Genomic DNA, 23636 nt, shown 5'->3' on the forward strand with positions numbered 1-23636 from the left:
ATCCTCCCATCTTGAGAGAGGCTCTGCCACATACCCCATTCATTGGCATTTTGGTTTCTTTTTTTCAATGCTGGTAAAATGGGTGTGGCAAAATTGAGAAGAGTGGGGAAGGGGGTAAAAAAAGCAGGGGCCTTCAAACCTGGCCCCTTTATGACCTGTGGACTTCAACTCCCAGAATTCCTCAATCAGGCACGCTGGCTGAGGAATTCTGGGAGTTGAAGTCCACAGGTCATAAAAGGGCCAAGTTTGAAGACCCCTGGGGTAAAGCCTTGTTGCCATTTCATAAGCCCTTCTCACGGCCACTGTCAGGCTTCAAAAACCAAGAAAGACGGGTTGAGGTTCTCAAAGCAGTTTCCTTTATTGTTCCTCACCTAAAGACACAACAAATCTTATCAAACTACAGCAGACTACTTGCACCATAAAACATAGTTTGGTCTAGTGGTTGAGGCTTCAGGCTAGAAACCAGGAGACTGTGAATTCTAGTTCCGCCTTAGGCATGAAAGCTGGCTGGGTGACTTTAGGCCGGTCACTCTATCTCAGCCCAGCTCACTGCAAAGGGTTGTTGTTGTGAGGAAAATAGGAGGAAGGCATAGATTTGTCACCTTGAGTTATTTATAAAAATAATAAAAGGATATAAATAAAATATTATGGGAACTATTAGAGAGGAGCTGTCTTCGCCCTCTTTCTCCCACACAAACTATGTAAACTGTGATGTCTCTTGCTCCTCTAGCATTCTGGGAATCCAGCTTTTTTTTTTAATCACCATCAGGCAGAGAAAACATTGTATAATACGGTTGAGACAACACCAGTGAGAATCTTTGCAGGGAGCCAAAACACTTTAAAATGATGCGGTATATCTGTGGAAATATCAAGGTTCTCCTAACAAGATCTAATCAGGAAATCAAAACCATTCTCTTCCTAGCAGAAATTTTGTTCTGAAATACAAAAGTCAGTTGGAGTAGTGAATGTGCAATTAGCCATGCCTTCCCTTGGAATTCTGTGTATACGATTGTTACTTCCTCTGAAATAAACTTTACATCGGCACATCCAGCTCATTATTTCCAGTAATTGCTGAAATAAGAATTTCTCACTAAATCTTTGCTCTGTAATGTAGGCCTTTCTAGTGGTAAAAATTCTTCCCAGCATGATTTGGGCTTTCACAACGTGAATAAAATATTATGGTGGTTTTTAAACTGCAAGCAAGTGATTCCAAAGCCTTCTTATTTTTTCTTAGAGCTTTTAAAGAGGGGAACACTATGGCAATAGACATGGGAAATCAGTACGAAAACTAGCAAAACAGGATTGCTATCTGTCTATTAATCTTGAGAAATTTCCTTTAAAAAAACACTTCCTCTAACTAAATGTATCTGTGTCAAAAGAAATGCTCAACGAACAGAAATAAAATACTCAAGAATAGGTTATGTTTAGCCTGGAGAGCTGAAGATTAAACAACAGCGGGGGACACGTCGGCTTTTTTTCAAGCATCTGAAGGACTATCCCATAAAATGAAACAAGTAGCCACGTTCACATCACACTTATCAAGTCAAAGACCTAAGATGTCATCCGGGGTGTCTACAGCGAGAGTCAAAAAAGTCAAGATGGTGCTTTGCTTATATAGGACGGGGTTTTTGCTTGTATAGTTGAGGCTGCCGTTGTGATTTTTTTTTTAAAAAAATCCTTTCTGCAGATACCCTTGAATTTCATCCAAATGTAGTAGCCCATTTGTTTCTGAGTTAAGATTGAGAGCAACCCCCTCTAAAATATGCAAGATTAATTGCTGAGTGACTCACCTAGTTCTGTCTTTGAGCCTCTGGCAGAGACAGAAGGCTAAAGTGAACCCATAAAATGAAGATTTTCCAGTTGTGGCAGCTCAATTTTTTTTTGTTTTAAAAGGTAAAGGTAAAGGTTCCCCTGCACATGCGTGCTAGTCGTTTCCAACTCTAGGGGCCGGTGCTCATCTCCGTTTCAAAGCCGAAGAGCCAGCGCTTGTCCAAGGACATCTCCGTGGTCATGTGGCTGGCATGACTAGATGCCAAAGGCGCACGGAACGCTGTTACCTTCCCACCGGAGTGGTCCCTATTTTTCTACTTGCATTTTTACGTGCTTTTGAACTGCTAGGTTGGCAGAAGCTGGGACGAGTAACAGGCGCTCACTCTGTTACGCGGCACTCGGGATTCGACCCGCCAAACTGCCGACCTTCTGATCGACAAGCTAAGCCTCCTAACCCACTGAGCCACCGTGTCCCTTTTGTTGTTTTAGGTTGTTTTTTTTAAGGGCAAAACAGACTTTCCGTTCTTTTATCCCTATTGATTCTTTCTCCATCTGCCCAATACAATATATCTGTGGGAATTTTGTCTTTTTTTCCCCTCCCTTTTCCTAAAATGTTTTGGGGGAAAAAGTGCAATCAGCTGAAAACATGATTGTGATAGTGGCCAAGATGGCTGCTCCTGATATCGCCAGGTCAACGCTTGGTTCATCTGGCACTGCAACATTGCGTCAAAAAGCCAAAGTGGGGTTTTTTGGGGTCATTGTGGAGATCAGGATTAAGAGTGTAAGAACATAGGCAGTGCCTTACTGCAGAGGTCCCCAACCTTTTGGGCACCAGGGACCAGTTCTGTGGAGAAAGGTTTTTCCATGGACTGGAAAGTGCGTGGTTCTGTGTGCTGCCTGCATCCTGCGGATGTGACTTTGCTTGTTTGTGCGGACCGGTTGCTGGCATGCTACGGACCGGTACTGGACGACGGACCGGGGGTTGTGGACCCCTGCCTTACTGGATTGGACCCTTTGCCCTCTACTCCAGCAGTCAGTTCTCACAGCAGCCAACCAGCTGCACAAAGGAGTCCAGACTAGACTCTCTCAGCAGATGGCCTTCAAGGTTAATCTCCACTGATCGTCAATGATTGAGGCTATTAGTTATAAGCAATAAACAGAAGTCAGGTAATAGATTTTGGCTGAACATTGGGAGAAATTCTTTTCATGGTGAGAGCTGGTTGACAGTGACACTGCCTCCTTTATGAGGTAGCACTTACTGGTGGAATAAGTGTTATGGTTTGGCCATATGTAGCTTAATAATATGGCTACAGAAGCTTCTTGCCTTGTGGACTTTGTCTTGTGGGAGGTGATCACTAAGTCTAAAACTCATCCGATTCTATGAATTGAATCTGACTTAATCCACCCTACAATTCAGCAGTCCCCACTGCTTTCTGCTAATGCATCAGTAAATGTTGCATACCAGACTTGATTAACTAGGCCAGTTAAAAATTTAGAGTTGCATTTGCACTGCTGTTATCCTGGGTTTTTTTTTTATCCTTTAGCTCAGGGGTATCAAACTGCCAGCCCAAGGGCCGGATGCATCATAGCGAAACCACACCCAGCCCATTGCCGGCAATGGCAAAAAAGTCGCGATAGGTTACGTCATGACACGTCACGTGATGTTGTGAGTTTGACACCCCTGCTTTAGCTTGTAGATGAGGCCAGACTATCTGGATCATCTGTAGTTCAGTTTGTTGTTACCGTACAGGGCAAACCAAGAAATGGATGGATGCATTCTTCTTCTGCATATCTTAATGGATGCATTCACACAATACACTTAAGCTTAAGTGGAGAACCTTGATTGTAAACAGATTAACAGTAAAATGATAGGTCTATATCAGGATGTTTGCTTGACCTATCCCTCTCAGAGAATGCAAGATGAACTTTGCCAGATCCTGTTTCCCACAGTGGCAAATCTGATGCTTTGTGAACATTTGCCAGCATGGCAGCACAGTAACCCTTTCGAATTGTGGTCTCCAAGCAACTGGGGTTGAAAGGTTTATTTATTTATAGTTTATTTATTAGAAGTATTTTTATACTCTTGCTTATTGCAAAGAATCTTGAAGTGGTTTATAAGTCCGTCAAATCTTAAGATTTTAAAATCAAAATTAAAAGCATTCCATTAAACGTTGCTAAGGAGAATTAACAGCCGGAGGATGCCAATTTTAAAAAGCGAGTTTTTAAAAGACTTCTAAAGCACATTAGTCTTAGGTCAGATGTATTGCAGAGGGAAGGCTACGCCAAAGGACAAGGTATACTGCCAAAGACCATGGAGGCTTCATTTAATTGTGCTTAATTTGAAAGACTATATTTAAAAGCCATCTGGGGCAGGAATGCACTAACTTGGTCCGTCGGATCTTTGTTCTGTTTTACTGGAATTCAGTGAGTGGTTGACCAGAGCCAAATGAAAAAAAGATGAGTTTATCTTGATCACAGGAATTTATTTTCAATATTAAAACTGAGGTGAGCTCTAAGCCTTTGAAGACAAAAATCCATAAATCTTAATCGAAAGTAGTGCAGCATTACTACAAATGATGGCATACATCCTACAAATGAACTAAGTCTTGCATGCACAAAATTTCTTTGTCTTGTCTTGAATCTCCTGCTTAGTCATTCCACTGAGTGCTCTGGTGTGACTAGAGAAAAGAATCTGCTTATGAGGTACCATGCATAATTTGATAAATTTCCTGTCATACTCTCTTAATCATATTTTTTTCGTGTGTGCCTTTTCCATCTCTATATTTATCTCTTTGGGCAGCAATGATTTGGATAGGGCAAAACCAATCTAGATACAGGTAGTCCTCGACTTACAACCACTTGTTTAGCAATCGGTGGAGTTACAACAGCACTAAAAAAACGGTCCTTGCACTTAAACCCGCCAGTCACGTGCAGAAAATTTGGGCATTTTGTAACTGGCATATATTTAAGACAACTGTAGCATCTTAGCATCATGCGATGGCTATTTGCAACCTTCCCAGCCAGCTTCCAACTAGCAAAGTCAAAAGGGGAAGCCAGAGTTATTTAACAACTGCTTTATTCCCTTAACAACTGCAGTGATTCATTTAACTGTGGCAAAAACAGTCATAAAAATTGGACGCGACTCACTTAACAGCCATCTCGCTAAGCCATGGAAAGCTAATGCCGCTTGGGGGTGTGTGTGAAAGCCCTAATAAGCAGGCATATACATAGAATGAAGGCTACTGCTAAGCTTGTAAGCCGCCCTGAGTCTTCGGAGAAGGGCGGGATATAAATGGAATTAAAATAAAAAAAAAATAAAAAAAAATCAGGTTCCAGTTGTGGCCATAAATCGAAGACTACCTGTACACTGGTTAAGGAGACAAGTCTTAGGGAGGGAGAGCTTGTTACTCGTCCCAGCTTCTGCCAACCTAGCAGTTTGAAAGCACGTAAAAATGCAAGTAGAAAAATAGGGACCACTACGGTGGGAGGTAACAGCGTTCCGTGCGCCTTTGGCGTCTAGTCATGCCGGCCACATGACCACGGAGATGTCCTCGGACAAGCGCTGGCTCTTCGGCTTTGAAACGGAGATGAGCACCGGCCCCTAGAGTCGGAAATGACTAGCACGCATGTGCGGGGGAACCTTTACCTTTACCTTTATCCTGGGTAACTAGTGACTTCTATTGGGTTTCAGAGAGGGTTTGGGGATTTTTCTTCTGGATATATGTGGTTGGCCAGGGTTTCTCAGCCTTAGTTACTTTAAGATGTGTGAACTTCAACTCCCAGAATTCTCCAGACAGCCATGCTGGGTTGAAGACCACACATCTTAAAGCGGCCAAGGTTGAGAAACACTGTGGTAGGCAATTTGACTAAGCCTTTGGTCTTTGCCCAAAATCCCGGTAAGTCTGTGACCAGGGCCTTGGATTCGATGACATCTCTTCTTTTTCGGTGATCAATGTGCCTATTTTTCTGAAGAACTGTAGATGATGAAAACAGCAGAAGAAAGCTATTGGAGAAAGAGGAAGAGCAAATCCAACCAAGCAGATGTGAAAACCCCAACTCAACCCTGGCAAGGCCAAGTGGCAATGAATACTCGGTTTTTCTGGTGCCAGGGATTTCCATCCCTTCAGAGATGGTGTGCAGCTGGTGGTCTTTCTGAACTCACAGCCCCTGCTCCATGAACACGTAGCAGCTGTGGACAAGTTCATCTCGTGCACCAACTGTGCTCCTTCCTGAACTGGAAATCTCTTCTCACAATCTTTCACGCTTTGGTCACTTCACATGGGGACCACTGCAAAGTTGGGGCTACATTTGAAGGTTTCTCGGAAGCTAAGCTGCTAAGCTAAGCTAAGCTAATGCAGCAATCTCGACACTTATGAGGAATTGCTTTGTTATGTGAATTGAACTGATTACCACTGAGTGCAATCTAAGGTGCTAGTTATCCCCTATAGAGTCCTTCGTGGCAAAGGGAATGGTTATTGAGGGACTGCCTATCTCCTGTCATGTCTGCCGGTCCTATAAAGGAGGGGTCCTCAACCCCTGGGCTGCAGCCTGTTGGGAACCGGGCCACCACAGCTGCGGCCGAGCGCACAAAGCTTCATTTGCACCCGCAGGGGGGATTTAGGTTGCGTGCGCAAGACTATTCCCTCCCCCCCGCTGCTGAAACCACTAAAGCCATCACCACTGCCACCGGTCCACAGAACCAAAAAGGTTGGGGACCCCTGCTATAAGGTCTAACTGAATGTTACATGGGAAAGACTTGGGAGGACTGGATCCAGAGATGCTGCCAAGGGAACTCTCAGATAAAAGACAGCATAGCCTGCAGATGACTAATGGGTAAGGCAAGAGGCTACGAAAAGACCCTAGTTTCTCTGGCTGTAAGGGAGACAGGGGAAGAATTGTACTTTCAGACTTAAGATTGTGTTAATAGTTTTAAATCAGGGGTCTTCAAACCCGGCCCTTTTATGACTTGTGGACTTCGACTCCCAGAATTCCTCAGCCAGCATGCCTGGCTGAGGAATTCTGGGAGTTGAAGTCCACAAGTCATAAAAGGGCCAAGTTTGAAGACTCCTGATTTAAATAATAAAGTAGAATTTGCTCATCTAGTTGTGATTTCTGTCTGGCTTACCCTGCAAGGCTGACATCAATCTTGCTGAGAGTACAACTCTTGCCCTCACCTCATCTCCTATACAACCTGAGAAACTCTTTGAGCCTTTTGCCTTGCCCACTGCAGGTAGTCTTTAACTTACAATAACAACTGAGCCCAAAACTTCAGTTGCTAAGCAAGACAGTTCTTAAGTGTACTGTGCCACATTTTTTTTATTTTTTTTTTAAATTTTAATTCCATTTATATCCCGCCCTTCTCCGAAGACTCAGGGCGGCTTACAAGCTTAGCAGTAGCCTTCATTCTATGTATATGCCTGCTTATTAGGGCTTTCACACACACCCCAAGCGGCATTATTACAAAGTCAGCTTAATTGCCCCCAACAATCTGGGTCCTCATTTTACCTACCTCGGAAGGATGGAAGGCTGAGTCAACCTTGAGCCTGGTGGGACTCTGTAGTTATCCTAGACTCCCAAAGACCTTTTTGCCTCCTCCATTTACAATTGTAAAGTTCTGCATTCCTGTCTCTAGTGATAAACCTCTGCCTCCTCCATTTACAATTGTAAAGTTCTGCATTCCTGTCTCTAGTGATAAACCTCTGCCTCCTCCATTTACAATTGTAAAGTTCTGCATTCCTGTCTCTAGTGATAAACCTCTGCCTCCTCCATTTACAATTGTAAAGTTCTGCATTCCTGTCTCTAGTGATAAACCTCTGCCTCCTCCATTTACAATTGTATACAACAAATACCTCTGCCTCCTCCATTTACAATTGTATATAACAAGACTTGTCTCCTGTAATTGCCCTCGCCTCAAGATATGGCTTCCTGTCTCCTGTAATTGTCCTTGCCTCAAGTTATGCCTTCCTGTGATAACCCTTGTCTTCTCTGTTAGCATTTGTATACGATAAGTTATGCTTTATTGTTTCCTGTGATGACCTTTGCCCTCTTCATTAGCAGTTGTATGCAATGAGCTGTTTTCCTATGACCTTCCATATGTTACTTCCTCATGTGTGTACTTCCCCCTCCCTGGTGAAACTGCTCAATAAAAGAGTGCTGTGCAAAGCTATTCGGGGGGCAACACCATCCACCCCGGGCACTCTGTGCTCTCTCACCTTGAACAAACTTGTGTTGGTGCCTCAGTTTGTCCTAGGATTCTGTTCCTGCGCTATCGCAGTTCCCAAGTGTGACCGTCGGAACGCCCGGCACACTGGGTCGGTGGCAAAGGGCAAAATCCTTCCATATTCAAGGTGTTCACCCTTGCGAGGGTCCCTCTAAATTCTCACCCCTGTTACGGGGCTCTAAGAGTTGAGGCCGGAACCCTGATCGGTCGCTCGACGCGACAGGACTCGAACCTGCACTAATTGCAGGCAGCTGGTGTAGACCCTTTGGCCATCGTTAAACTGTAGTTGCTAAGTGAACCATGTGGTCATTCAGTGAATCTGGCTCCCCACCTCCACCCCCACTGACTTTGCTTTGTCAGAAGCAGGCCGGGAAGGTTACAAATGGTGATCTCATGACTCTGGGACAGGGCAACTGCCGTAAATGCATGCCCATTGCCAAGATCCCAAATTTTTATTGCGTGACTGTAGGGATGATGCAACGGTTGTAACTGCGAGGATTGATCATAAGTCATTTTTTTCAGTGCTATTGTAACTTCAAGCAGTCAGTCAACAAATGGTTATAAGTCAGGGATTTCCTGTACAGACATGAGCGAAAAGGCTTCAATCAATGGTATATTCAAAGTTCTGCCCATTTTTCTCTGGCTCACAGATAAAGAGGAGATGGGACTTTGATGGCATCGTCACGGCTGCCATCTTAACTTTTTTGACCACTCTGTAGAAACACGTTTTCCAAGAATGGGCTTCTGGGCAGGGCCAGACAATGACTGAGAAGCATTCATGGCAAATAAAATTAAGCTTTTCTTGTATTTCCACGAGAAAGTTCAGAATCTGAAGTGACTAAGATGCACAGCCAAAATTCTTTTTTTTCCCCCAACAGCTTCACCTGGACTGATGCTCGTTTGAACCGCCACCTGGTCACTCGCCTTACGGGAGAAGTGACTGAGGCATTTGACCAGGAATTTCGCACATTGTATGCGGCTTCCTGCCCCCTGCCAGCCCTAGAGATGCCCCCTCACCTCCAGCTTGCTTCTGTGGCCCCGCTACCTAGCACCAATGGGCCAGATGTGACCCCGTACAAAAGTGTGTTGGATGGGGTGCAGCTGTCCCACAGAATTGCAGAACGACGCTCGGTGGCCCCTCAACCCGTGGCCAAGAGCCGGGCAGGTGAGTGGGAACTTGTGTTAGCTTCGCCGGCTACTGCTGAAGAGCCCATGTTGCCTGCCTCTCCTCCCAAAGCATCTCTCCGAAATCAACTTGCAGCATGGCGGGGTGTGGACCATTCTGGAGGGGGCCAACAGGGATCTCCTGATGGGCCCAGCGCTCTTAGCGATATCTACAGGAACGTCCAACGAAACCGACTCTCCACTGCCAAGACTACTGGGGCCCGCCCCAGCAAGTCCTTATGGGACCTCAGCCGCTTGAGCCAGCTGTCTGGGTCCAGCACAACAGGCTGGGGACGAAATGGCATAGACTCTGCTGAGGAAGCTAAAGTAAGTAATGCCTATTTCCCACCCACCCACCCCAAGGCTACAAATATGTTCACCAAATACTCTAGCCTGCAAGGAAGCAACTGCATTCAACCCTGTGCGCTTGCTCTGTCAGCTAAGTTTGTCATTCAAAGTCTCTCAACCTTAGCAAATTTAATATGGGTGGACTTCAACTCCCCTAATTCTGGGAGTTGATGTCCACCCATATATTAAAGTTGCCAAGGTTGCAAAATACGGCTGTACTCGGCTTAAACCAGTATTTCTCAAACTTGAAAGCAAAGACATTGTGGACCTCAGTTCTGGGAGCTGAAGTCCAACAGGTCTCAAAATTGCTAAATTTGAGAAAAGCTTGGGTAGCATAAGCTCTGGTTAGACTAAGTGTTACGTAAAGGAATGGCGGCTTGACAGCTCCCCTTGAGGGGTGAAGCCAGCAGGGGTGAAATGGATAGAATCCCGTTTCTTTCCACCTTTTCAGAGTGCAAACTGCCACCCGCTTCTGTTTTTATTCTTTCCCTCTTGGGTGAAATCAGGGTGAGCCGTTGATACTGTCATTGTTTTTGAATCAGCAGAAGTGACAACTTGTCTTCCAACCGCTTTGGTGAGAATTGGGAAGTGGGAATGGAATGCCAGGGGACAACTGGGCTTAGTTGCCACATTGTGTCCCAAAGGCGCTTTTTCAAAAGGCAGCTGGTCTTTTTTTGGAGGGGTTTTTTTCCTTGAAAACATTTCACTTCTCATCCAAGTATCTTCTTCAGTTCTGAGTGAGAACTGTGGAAGCTTTTTGGAGGAGAAGCAAACTGTTTTCAGGGGGGGGAAAAACCCCAAGAAAGTCCAGTTGTTTTCGAAAAGCACCTTTGGGACAACCATGATCTGGATGATTCAGAATCTCCATAGACAATTATAAATACTGTGGAAACCTATCCTTTGCAGACCGGAAATCGTGGCTTTAACATGTTATATACACAGTGAATTATGATTTATAACCATACCTTAGTGAATACAGCGACGGTCTTAACTTCTTTTCACAAGCCAATGTAGTGAAATGGTGGGGGGGGGAATAATGCAAATGCTTTGATCAATCCTGGGTTGCAATCCCAGAATACAGTCCTAGGCTGCATTAACAGAGGGATAGAATAAAGATCACGTAAAGTATTAGTACCGCTTTATAAAGCCTTAGTAAGGCCACACCTGGAGTACTGGATCCAGTTTTGGTCACCACATGATAAAAAAAGATGTTGAGACTCTGGAAAGAGTGCAGAGAAGTACAACAAAGGTGATTAGGGGACTGGAGGTTAAAACTATGAAGAATGTTTGTAGGAATTGGGTATGGCTAGTCTACTCTAGAGAAAAGGAGTAGGGTGACCTGATAGCAGTATTCTAGTATTTGAGGAGTGCCCAGAGAAGATGGGGTCAATCTATTCTCCAAAGCACCTGAAGGCAGAACAAGGAGCAATAGATGGAAACTAATCAAGGAGAGAACTGACCTAGGAGCTAAGGAGAAATTTCCTAACAGTGAGAACAATTAACCAGTGGAACAGCTTGTTTTCAGAAGTTGTGGGTCCTCCATCACTGGAGGTTTTAAGAAGAGATTGGACAGCCATTTGTCCACAGATCCACATTCTTCAAGTTACTTGGCAAATGTGATTGTTGTGTTGTTATCATATTGTTCACAAAATGATGCATGAATCAGAGAGAATTTCCAGAGAGAAATATGGTTTACGCCACCCTCCCCCATTCTTCTTTCCATAAAGCACATTTGATTTTCGGCATATTCCCTTCTCCTTCGCAGCTTAAACTCTCAACTCCCCAGGAATCCAAATATCTCTTGTAATTTAGGTTTCCATAGAAACCAATAATTTCAGTACTGTCTAATCCTGGTTTGTTCAGAAGGTCAAATGGAAGACCCTGAAACGAGCAGTAATTATATTTTCTGGTTTTGCTTTCCCCATGAATTCTGGATGTGTATAGAAGAAAAAGCTTGGCTGTTTGTAAATTCCATCTGTGGTCTCACCAACATTCATTCGGTGCTTCTTGAGGCATTCCAGCTGCTGCAAAAACCAAATCTGGGGATGTTGTGTTGTCAGGAGTTTTGATTATTGTGAAAACCAAATTATCACTCTTCACTTCCCTCCCAAATCTTCGATACATAACAGGACCATATTTCCCCATTTTAATTACATGAATTAAAACTGCCAAATATGATTGGTGAATTTTAAATAGTATTATTACCTTAAAACACACAGAAAGAAAGCAACAGGAATGTTACTTTCTCAGTGATTATGTTTGCACCATATGCTAAGCCATGATCTCCATAATCATTATTTAATAAACTGGCTGGGTGTAGACAGTAGCTGAGCCAACCACATTTTAGCCTTGTACGTTGTGTGAACTACGCCAATCTGAGATATTTTCATGCAGCTAAACCACCTCTACAAACTACCTCCCCCTCCCCATTTTTGTTCCTACCTCCTAATCAAGCTAAGCTAATTATTTAAAACTGGCAAGTGATTAGGTATTCTGATTTTAGAAGCACAGAATTTGGCATCTTTCCTGTAAGCACAGGGCTCAGATGAGAATAAATATTTAGCATCAATGGATCATTTTTCACGTATTCAACGTCCGTCTGATACCTACATATTATGTTGTTGTAGCTGAATATTACCCCTCTATAGAGGGGTATTTCTCAAACAATGAATAGTTTTCTAGGCCAGGGATTTTCGAACTGTATTACAAAAGGAAGGGAAGGGAAAGGGAGAAGAGGAGAGACAATTTTGGATCACTAGACCTTTGCCTTGACTGGAGTTTTGGGAAATTTTTAACAGGCTTTTACATATTGAAAAAGTTTGAAATGCTCTGCTAAAGGCTGCCTGGGGAGACAAAATTGGACCTTTTCCAGCTCCTAGCCAAACTATAATCCAGCAGGAATAACAGTGTTTGACAGTGCCTTGAACAGCTAGCTAATATATAATAAAGTTATGATAATAATAAAGGTTAGCCCACTCTACAGATCTATAGGTCATTACTAACATTGTCTGCTCTTTGCCATTATTTTTTTTTTTTTTTTAAATTTTTTATTAAATTTATTATTTAAAAACATTGGACACAGTACCAGCGAGCTGACAAACCTTTTTGTCTACAATGTTTAAATATATATATATACATGTATATATGTACATCAAAAATACACTTAAATACACTTAGATTACAAATCGGTGAAATACCACAATATTTAAAACAGTGAGCTAGTCTGTAAAACCTAATAGAGACCTTTCTTTTTATCCATCCAAAGATACAATTTGTTCCAAATTCTATAATAGTCTGATTGATCTTTATTCTTTAATTCCAAAGTTAATTTGTCCATTTCAGCGCAATCCCAAATTTTCCTAATAACCTCTTTTTGTCCTGGGATCTCATTCTTTTTCCATTTTTGCGCAAATGATATTCTAGCTGCTGTGATAATATGGATCGTTAAGTATAGCACATCTTTAGGATATTTCTCTTTCGTGATTCCCAACAAGAAAAGTTCTGGACTAAACTCCAGATCTTGTTTCAATATTTCTTTCAGCCAAATCCAAATCATTCTCCAAAATTTTTGTGTTTTACTGCAAGACCACCACGTGTGGAAGTATGTGCCTATCTCTTCAGAACACTTCCAACATTTGGGAGATGCTGTTGTGTACATTTTTGCTAAGCGGGCTGGGGGAAGATGCCATCGGTAAAACATTTTAAATAAATTTTCTTTATACGATGAGGCCAGTGTTATCCTTTTATTCCTATCCCAAATTGTTTGCCAAGTATCTAGGTCGATGTTATGTCCTAAATTGTTAGCCCAGGTCAACATGGGGTCTTTCACTTGCTCTTCAAACAGCTTATATCCCAAAAGTAATTTATAAAAATTCCTTATTTGTTTAGAGTCCGGTCCCAATAATATTTTGTCCAATGCTGTTTCAGAGGTATATATCCCCCATTCATTTTTATCCTTCCTAAATCTCGATTGGATTTGTAAGTAGGCCCACCAATCGAGTTTTATACCTTGTAATTCTAGTTCATTCCTAAGTTTCAATTCCCCCTCCTCATTCAGAATATCCTTGTATGAGATTATGTTACCCAAATCAAACAGATTTGGGTAAACTATCGCTTCAAGGGTGGATAGCCAGACCGGTATTTTGGTGTAATTGTGAGATCTAATTTTTTTCCAAGTATTAAGTAGCGCTTGCCTGATCCGGTGTCTTTGAAAATGCGAGAAAAGACCTTGTTTCTCCGTCCATAGGAAAGCATGCCAGCCATATTGCAAATCGTGACCCTCTAAAGTTAATAGTCTTCTATTTCTCAAGATTACCCATTCTCTAATCCAGCTCAGGGCCGCGGCGTGGTAATATAATTCCCAGTCTGGCAATCCAAAACCCCCATTTTCCTTCGTGTCTTGTAAATATTTCAATTTAATTCTTGGTTTTTTCCCCTGCCAAATAAAATTTAGTGATAATTTATCCAAATTTCGAAAAAATTTAGAGTCGAGTTGAATTGGGATATTCTGAAACAGAAACAGGATTTTAGGCAGAATATTCATCTTAATGACAGCGATTCTTCCCAATAATGAGAGTTTTAGGTTTCCCCATCTTTCCAGATCACCTTTTATTTGGTTCACTACATTATCATAATTATCCTTTTTGAGTGAAGTGCATCTAGCCGTAATGTTAATCCCTAGATATTTTATTTTCTTGACTATTTCTATATCCATGATTTCGGCCAGATTACCTTTTTGTTTATTGGTCATATTTTTAACAATCATCTTGGTCTTATTTCTATTTATTCGCAGTCCGGCAACCTCACCATATTTAGATAATTCTTCCAATAGCTTTGGTCCCGTCTGACATGGATCCTCCATAATAAAAACCAGATCGTCCGCGAAAGCTTGCAATTTAAAGGTTTCCTTTTTAATGGTTAATCCTTTTATCTTTGGGTCGTTTCTTATAGTTCTCGTTAATACTTCAAGAGTCAATATAAACAGCAATGGTGATAAGGGGCAGCCTTGCCGTGTTCCCTTTTGAATTTGAAACTTGCTAGATGCTTCCCCATTAATAATTATTTTTGCTTCCTGATTGTCATAAATTGCCCTAATTATATTTATAAATTTTTCACCCATATTCATAAAGCTAAGCTGTTGGCACAAAAAAGACCATTTAACATTGTCAAATGCCTTTTGGGCGTCTAAGAAAAGTAATGCCATCTGTTGTTCGCTATGTAATTCATAGTACTCCAATGTATCTAATATTATTCTAATGTTGTGCTTAGTGTGTCTCTTAGCGAGAAAACCATTTTGATCTGCGTGTATGAAATCATTCAGAAATCGTTTCAATCGTTCCGCTATAATTGATGTAAATATCTTGTAGTCCGAGTTAAGAAGTGATATGGGTCTGTAATTTTGGATTAATGTATGGTCTGTGTTATCTTTCGGAATAAGGGTTATGTTTGCCTCTAGCCAAGATTTAGGCGTCCTTGCGCCTTCTAATACTGCGTTAAATACCTCCACTAGGGGTTGAGCTAGGATATTTTGTAATTCTTTATAAATTTCTGATGGAAGACCGTCGGGTCCCGATGCTTTATTATTCTTTTGTGCATTAATAGCTTTTATCACCTCAGATAGTCGAATTTCCTCGTTTAACATATTTCTGGTATCTTCTGTGACCTTAGGTAGTTTGGCTCTTTGAAAATATTCCTCCATTTTCTCCACACTTGCCTGACTATCTTCTTTGTATAAACGTTCGTAAAATTCCTGGGCTATAATTTTTTTTTTTTCCTCCTGGTGGAATATTCTCCCTTCCTCATCTCGTAGTTCGTGAATCCAGTTTTTCCCCTTTTGTTTTCCCAATTTATATGCGAGCCACCGGCCCGGTTTATTTGCATTTTCAAAAAAATTTTGTTTCGTGTTTCTCAATTGTTGTGCTAATTTCTCTTTGTCTAGAATGTTAAGTTTGTGTTTAATCAGATCCATAGATTGCTTGATATTCTCTTTTTGTGGATCTTGTTGGAGTGTAACTTCTAAGCTCTTATATTCCTCTTCTAATCTTTCCCGTTGTTGTCTTTTCCCCTTATTTTTATATACCATATATGCCCTCGCTACCCCTCTCATCATTGCCTTAGCTGTATCCCAATTGTTTTGTACTGAGGTGTCTATAGCTTTATTTTCCTTAAAGAAAAAACTTAGTTCTCTCTCCATCTTAGATTTGAATTCGTCTTCTTTTAAAATTGCTCTTTGAAGCGTCCATCTGGGTATTTTTTTGGAACCTTTCCAGATAAGTTTAATAGGATTGTGATCTGCCCAAGTACCTGTCGCTATATGTACCTCGTCTATTTCTGAACTAATTTCTTTCGTCATCCATACCATGTCTATTCTAGACCATGAGTTATGTCGGTTGGAGTAATATGTATATTGTCTAGCCTTACGATTTCTTTCCCTCCAGACATCTTGGATATTTAGTTCCTCAGCCAAGTTAAGAAAAGATCTCGGTAGAGTTCTTCTCTTCTTTTTCCTAAGCGTCTTTCCCATATAATCCAAATTTATATCTAGGATAGCATTAAAATCTCCTATTAAACAAATCTCCTCATAATCAATGCTACATATCTTATTGTGAAGTGTTTTGAAAAATTGTTCTTGGTTATGGTTTGGGGCATATATCTCTACCATCATGACCTTCCTGTGATTTATTATAACCTCGACTATCAGTATTCTACCCTCTTTATCGTTATAAATTTGTTTTGCAGTCAATTTTGGGTTTACATATAGTGCCACTCCTCTCTTTTTCTTGTGTCGGTCTAAGGAAACGAATAGGTTCCCTATTCTTGGTTGTACTAACAAATATTTTTGTTGTTCCTTTATATGGACTTCTTGTATTGCCACGATATCCAATTGTTGGTGAATAAGCCTATTAAAAAATTTCCGCCTTTTCACTGGCGAATTCAATCCATTAATATTCACAGACATAATACTACACTCACCTCCCTTCATCTTACTTATTTCTGGTTTTTGTGGATCTCGTGATTCGGGGCTCTCTCTCTTCCTTGTCTCTAGTTCCATGTTTCTCTGTTAACTCACCGGATTTGTTCCTTCTATCCTCTGTAGCTAAGATCTTCCCATCCATTGCCACACGTATTGTATCTCTTTCTCTTACCTCCCTTCCATCTTGATCTTCTAAATCTACTTCCTCTTGGCTATGGAAGTGGCGTTTGTAAAAATCTTCTGCCTTCTCTATCGTGTCCAGTCTATGCCTTCTATCCTGCCACGTAACTAGAATACCCTCTGGAGTTAGCCATCTAAAGTTTACATTTTCTCTTATTAGTTTGGATGTTAAGAATTGATAGCCGCGTCTCAGATCCCTCATCCTTTTAGGTATCTGTTTAAGGATGGTGATTGGTTGGCCCCGAAATTCTAATGGTTCCTCTCTAGATCTATGCAGAAGCTCATCCCGAATTGATTTTTTAACTAACCTTACATGTACTTCTTTTGGGAGGTTGTGCCTTCTCGCATAATTAGTTTGGACCCTGTATGTTTCATCAATTTCCGCCAGCATTTCCTCCTTCCCTACACCGAGTGCCTTTGCCATCAGTTCTGCCATCATGACCAACAGATCTTCCCCTCTTTTTTCTTGAACGTTCTGGAAGCGTAGATAATGAGCAGCCTTTTCTGCTTCCAGAAAAATGACTGTTGTTTCTAATTCCTTATTAGCCTGAAGGAGTGTTTCATTTAAATCATCTACTCTCTTTTCCTCTTTTTCCATTCTAGCTTCCATATCTTGAAGTCTTTGTTCATTTTTGACTAATTGCTGTTGAATCCCTTCAAATTTATCATCTATCGCTTGGATTTTCCCCTTTAATTCACCAGTGTCGTTTCTTATTTGGCCTATTTCTCTCTTCATCTCCTCGTGGTTTTTGGCCATTGCCTCGTGTAGGTTTTGCAAAAGGGCATGTAAATCTTTAAAGGAATTCGAGTTAGATCTTTCCCTTTGCAGCATATCCTCTATAGATTTCTGATTGGAGGGACTTGAGGCCATCCCCTGTCCCTGTGCTGCCGCCTTTTTGCCAGCGCTAGGCTTAGTTGCTCCCGAGATACTTGTCATGTTTCCCCAATTATAACAGCGTTTTATCAATGTATAATACCCTGAGTCTTATATAAACCTTTTAACTCTATGACAAAAGATATATAAAACAGTTACCACCAGATACTTATTACCAACTAAGCAATTTATATAATAGAATTCTATAGTATGAATATAATCAAAGTCACGTTCTTCTTCTTTTTCCCCCCCCCCCCCCGTTTCCGGCGCAGAAATTGGCACCTTTTCCGTCTTCCTCTGCTGTCAAAGACCAGTAGGTGTCCCACTAAACAAACCTCCAGTTACTAAATTGCTATATCAAATGGCCGCCCGTGACAAGTAGAGTAGAATTTCAAAAGTTTCAAAAGTTCACAAATTCAAAATTTACCAGGATAGACCAGACTAGACCAAGCTGATCGCTTTCCACGCCCGACAATCCAGAGTTCAGTCTCTAAGGCTCCAAAGCTCAGACTTTGACCTGTTGTAGCTTTTCTCCAGCTAGAATACAGTCATATAGTCTTCGGCTTTCTTTCCCTTGCTGTTTTTGCCAAACGCCTCCCTCAAGACTTCTATCGCCGCTTATTCCCTCTCCGTGAGGCTCCCACTTCGAACCAGTACCTCTTTCACAAGCGCTTCCTATTTAATATTCGGATACACTCTCCGTCAGCTCCGCTCTACCGTTGTCCCGCTGCTTACGTGCTAGCTCCGTCCCTCTGTCAGATCTTCATGTCGGCCATTACTGGCCTCCTTCTCCCCGGTTCGCTCGCATCAGACTTTCTCCGGATCTTCAACACGAACCGCCGCTCATGAAGGTTCTCCGGGCTGCCTGCAACTTCGGATGTCCCTACAGGACCTCCTGAAGCTCCGAAAAGCCCCCGCGAACACTGGGTGAGAGGTTGTGCGTGGAGAGAGCTCCGTTCACACAGCCGCCCGCTCTGACAGTTGGCTCCGCCCCCCCTGCTCTTTGCCATTATTTGTGGGGCAGAGCAATTAACTCATGGGCGGGTTTGGGCGATGTTAAAACATAGAAAACAATGTTGCTGTATTATATGCTTAAGTTAGACATAATCTAGAAATGCAGAATGGGACAACACGTCATGGCCATCTTGCCACCGCCAACTCACCAAGGCGAAACTCACTGCAGCCATTTTGCCACAGCCAATCCACCATGGCCATCTCACAGCGGCCATATTGCTGTGGGACAACTCGCTGTGGGACAATCCCATGCGGGATTGCTCAATGCAATAAATGTTATCTGCCTCTGTTTCTTTGACATTATTTCCATTTAGTGGGGGATAATATTATCTGTCCAAGGCGAGTTGTTCTATGGCGAGTTGGCTATGGCAAGATGGCCACAGCAAGATGGTTACAGCAGGTTGGCCACAGCAAAATGTCCATGGCGAGATGGCCGTAGTGAGTTGTCCTAAATCAGGGGTCTTCAAACTCGGCCCTTTTCTGACTTGTGGACTTCAACAGCGTGCCTGGCTGAGGAATTCTGGGAGTTGAAGTTCACAAGTCAGAAAAGGGCCAAGTTTGAAGATCCCTGTCCTAGACCCTGCAGAAGTGGAGATTTAATTTACCATAATTCTTCAGCCACCATGGCCACAGAAAGAATTCTGGGAATTGTGGTCCACATATTTGGAGGATACCCAGGGTTGTGGGGATATTGTCCTATATATCCTTTATACAGAACCCTAACTGGGTTGATGTATGGTCTTACAACAAGATGGCATCTTTGTTTTCACCTTAGGTGTTGTGTGAACTGCTACAGTTGACTACAATTAGTCCTCAACTTACGACCACAATTCCTGTTATTAAGCAAGGCAGTTAATAATTTTACGACCTTTTTTGTCATGGTTTTTTTACGACCTTTTTTGCCAGGGTTGTTAAGTGAATGGCTGCCATTCTTAATGTAATCATGCGGGTCGTTAAGCAAATCCAGCTTCTCCCATTGACTTTGCTTGTCATAAGCCAGCTAGGAAAGTCACAAACAGCAATCCCCACAACCCTAGCTGCTTCCACTGTCATAAATAACATGCAAGATGCCCAGGGCTTGTGTGTGTGCGGATGTTGTAATGGTCGTAAGTATGAAGACTGGTTGTAAGTCACTTTTTTCAGTACTGTTGCAACTTCAAATTGTCCCTAAATGAATGGTTGCAAATCGAGGACTACTATATGACACTAAACTATTAGCCTAGCACACTGTGTAAAGCAAGCCACTGAAAGGGAAGGAAACAGCATAGGGATTAATTAGCCAGTATATGGAAACAACATGTGGATGTTATGTCTTTAGTACAGTGCTTCTCAACCACATCAACTTTTAAGATGGGTGGACTTCAACTCCCATAATACCCCAGCCAATTCTGGGAGTTGAAGTCCACTCACCTTAAAGTTGCTGAGGTAGAAGAACTTTGCCCTAGTAACTACTACAATGAGCCCAATGGTGGTATTCAAAACTCCACAACTGAGTGCCTGTGTTAATTAAGGTAACTAATTGCTTCGGCAACCACTCTGAGGGCCCAATTCTGAGAAGTGCCTACAGGGAAAAAAAAGATATCTGAGTAATATTTCCTTTCTCCAGCCTCCACCTTCAACCAATAGATATAGGCAGCACAGCACCTTTGGTCAATATTGATCAAGGTGACACCCAGACCGAACCAGGAAAACCACAGAATGACAAAACTGAAGAGTTGTCAATTGCCCATGTTTTTTTGAAGGTTGTGGGGTAGGCAGCCTTCACCTGGTGAGGATTTTTTTTAATCCCTTTGTGCCACAATGCAGCAATAATGAGCAAAGACGGGAAAGATCCTCCCCACCCCAACCCTAACACACACCCCACACCCCCACTGATCTGAAAGCCCAGCTCTGTAAACCCACCAGATCTGTAAAAGCAAGTTGCTAAGATATACTTTGCACATGTTCAGGAGCTGTTCTCTCAGCTATTATTGACATTTGATAACAATGCTGGGTTGCACCTGTGGTCAATGGGCTGCTGAGAATTTATCAGAATAACAAATCTATTATTAATAATCTATGGGAATAATCAATAGATAAACATTAGAATCTAATGGTTGATAAATTATGTTTTTAGTGGCAATAGTTAGGGGGAAGAACACAGAAGCATCCATGCTATTTTTCACTGCCATGCTTCTGACAATAGTGAGAATTTGAATTTGAATATTTGTCTAAATTCGTTTCACATTTACTCAGTGAAGGTAGCCAGTTAGTTTAAGGTTTAGTCCAGGGGTCTTCAAACTTGGTCCTTCACACTTATGACCATTGCTGCATCTTCATGGTCACACGCTCAGAATTTGGGCACTTGGCATGTATTTATGATGGTTGCAGCATCATGAGGTCACGTGACCGCCATTTGCAACCTTCCCATCAGGCTTTTGACAAGCAAAGTCAGTGGGGGAATCCAGACTCAACGACTGCACGATTCACTTAACAATTGCAGTGACATGCTTAACAACCATGGCCAAAAGTCATAAAATCAGGTACAACAGTCACCTTGCTTAGAAACAGACATTTTGATCCCACTTGTGGTCATAGATTGTGTTGTGTAGTGGGTTCTGGACAGCAGGAAGGACGCCCAGACGATGAGTACAGCATAGCAGCTCTTTATTTGGTGAAGGGACTGTACTGGGGAATAGGGGCTACCTGCACTCTTAAATATACTTGGCCAGGTACTCAACCAACCAATCGGTTTGAACCTCTGTTTCCCGCCGAAATGCTTCCCGCCAAAACAGTTACAGTTCAACACCTCCTGGTGATGACTCTTATACACAGCTTTAGGTGTTGCAATAAAGCTTAATACATAACAGATTGAGGACTACCTGTATGTCACTTCAGCACAATTTACGCAATCATGCAATAGTGTGTTATGAAAACCCAAAGAGAAGCCTATGGGTCACTGTTCCTCAACGCTGGCAACTTTAAGATGTGTAGATTTCTGGCTGGGGAATTCTGAGAGCTGAAATCCACACGTCTTAAAGTTGCCAAGGTTGAGAAACACAGCTATAAACATACATGTTGGTTTTAAGTCTGATAATGTTGTTTCTTTTCCTCACTTTTTCACAGAAATGGGGCTATCAAGATACGCCAGCAAAGGAGTTGATGAAACACCGAGGCTCTGGCCAAGTCCCAGAAGAACCGAGAATGCCTTTTCACATGGCCCATGGGCGCATGATTCCGGCCCCTGCTTACATACCACTAGGAAGACTACAAGGACAACTATACCATAAGCCTCCCAATATAGGTCTTCCCAGGACTTGGGGACATCTGCCAAGGCCTCAGTATGGGCATCAGCCACGGTTCTGAATTATCTTTGAAGTTCTGAGACAATGAGGGGGGGAGGGGGGGAAGAGACATATCTGAGGTTAACGCAGATCCAGCTGGAAGTATTAGAGACAGACAGGGCTTTTTTTCTCATAGAACGCTCAGAATGGAGTTCCGGCACCTTTTTTGGACGGAACCTTGTAGGGTAGGCACAGTATGACATGTGAGAGTTCCGGCACCATTTTCTTTTACAAAAAAAGCACTAGAGACAGATATGATTACTTCAACTGCAAGGAAGAATGAAAGCTGATTAGAGGCTGGAACTCCTAACATATTCTGCTATAGACTTTTTTTAAAAAAAAACAACTAATGACCTTTCCCATGGTACCTTTGCAAAATTAGGCCCTGGACTTCCTGTTTATACGGTGACAAATGTTTGTGAATCAAGCAAGCTGATTATTTTTTTTAACGGGGCGGGATGAATTAGAAACCAGCATGCATCTCAGAAGCCTTGTCATGAGCTGTTCAACCATTCTGGGGTGAAGCTGCTGAAACACCCAGAATCAACATTAAGCATCTGGCCACCTTTCCCCCAGTACATGTTGATAAAAATGGAAGTTACACATGCATTCCTCTGTTTGGAATTAAAAGGGGGAAGTTGCTCTATCTATATCAGATTGTATTTTAGACTCCCTTCTCCTGTCAAAGTATGATACTGAACTGAAGGCAGGCAGAAAGAATGAGATTTAAGGGATCAGAGTCAGTATATTGAACTTCACTGGTTTCAGAGGAAATACATTTAGAGAGTGATGGAGTGAGTGTTTATAAATCTCTGAACACAAACAGAAAAAGGAGGGGGGAAAAACAGTGATTCTGGGAAGCCAGTAAATAGGAGAAAAATGTGTCTTCCATAAACATTTTGTGGAAGATGGAAGAGAAAGGCCATCTAGTCCTCTTGCAATCCATTTTAAAGTCCATCACTGAACACTATATTATAAATACAGGGAGCAAAGCAGGATTTTCCTGATCTAGAGTATGGTCAACAAAGTCAAGATGGCAGTCACAACATAACATGGGCAGAGTTTTGATAATAATAATAATAATAATAATAATAATAAATAATAATAATAAATAATAATAATAATAAAATAAAAATAAAAATAATAAAGCTGGAAGGGACCTTGGAGGTCATCTACTCCAACCCCCTGCTCAGGCAGGAAACCCTATTCCATTTCAGACAAATTGCTGTCCAATCTCTTCTTAAAGATGGAGTCCACCATCTTGACTTTGCAGATCCCCCTGGATCAAAGCTTTCAGGTTCTCTGAAACTCTTTGGCCCCACTCCCAAATCCCAACCTTTGAGCATCTCACGGAGATGAATTCCATCATACCATAATTTTCTGTCTTCTCTTGATGTGTTTGCAGGGGGAACTTAATTGTGCTACAGTCCAACGTCTTATGGGAGTGGCATGACCTTCCATTTGGAAACCTCAGCTGATGTTATCATTTTAAATTCTAGCCAAAAAAAAATTGCTAGGGAAAGACAATACAATAACTACAAAGATAGCTCTAGGAAGCATCAGACTGAGATACCTGAATACATTTAGCTTTGAGAAGAGATGATTGTGACTGAGGAGGGATGTGATAATGTCTGAAGACACACACAATCTGTTCTCTGCCTCTTCAAAGTGTGGGATGTGTAACCGATGGTCTTTAGTTACAAGAACGCAAATTCCAATTTAATTGCCAGGAAAACACCCTAGCAGGAGGTGCAATACAACAACGAACCC

The 23636-nt window shown here is 42.0% G+C and overlaps 1 protein-coding gene across 1 annotated transcript in view; it reads left to right on the forward strand.

The window, feature by feature from the left end:
• The window catches only part of LOC308677066 (protein FAM83E-like), a gene marked incomplete at both ends in the record, with an annotated part of 34791 nt that extends 12903 nt beyond the window's left edge, over positions 1-21888 (forward strand). The window contains 2 exons of the mRNA XM_081343227.1: positions 8869-9481; positions 21649-21888. Of these exons, the coding sequence (XP_081199353.1) occupies positions 8869-9481; positions 21649-21888 (853 nt within the window). The remainder of the gene's footprint in view (positions 1-8868; positions 9482-21648) is intronic.
• Positions 21889-23636: the final 1748 nt, after the last annotated feature.

The sequence above is a fragment of the Vipera berus genome (assembly GCF_964194415.1).
Source record: "Vipera berus genome assembly, chromosome: Z".
Classification (NCBI taxonomy): Eukaryota; Metazoa; Chordata; class Lepidosauria; order Squamata; family Viperidae; genus Vipera; species Vipera berus.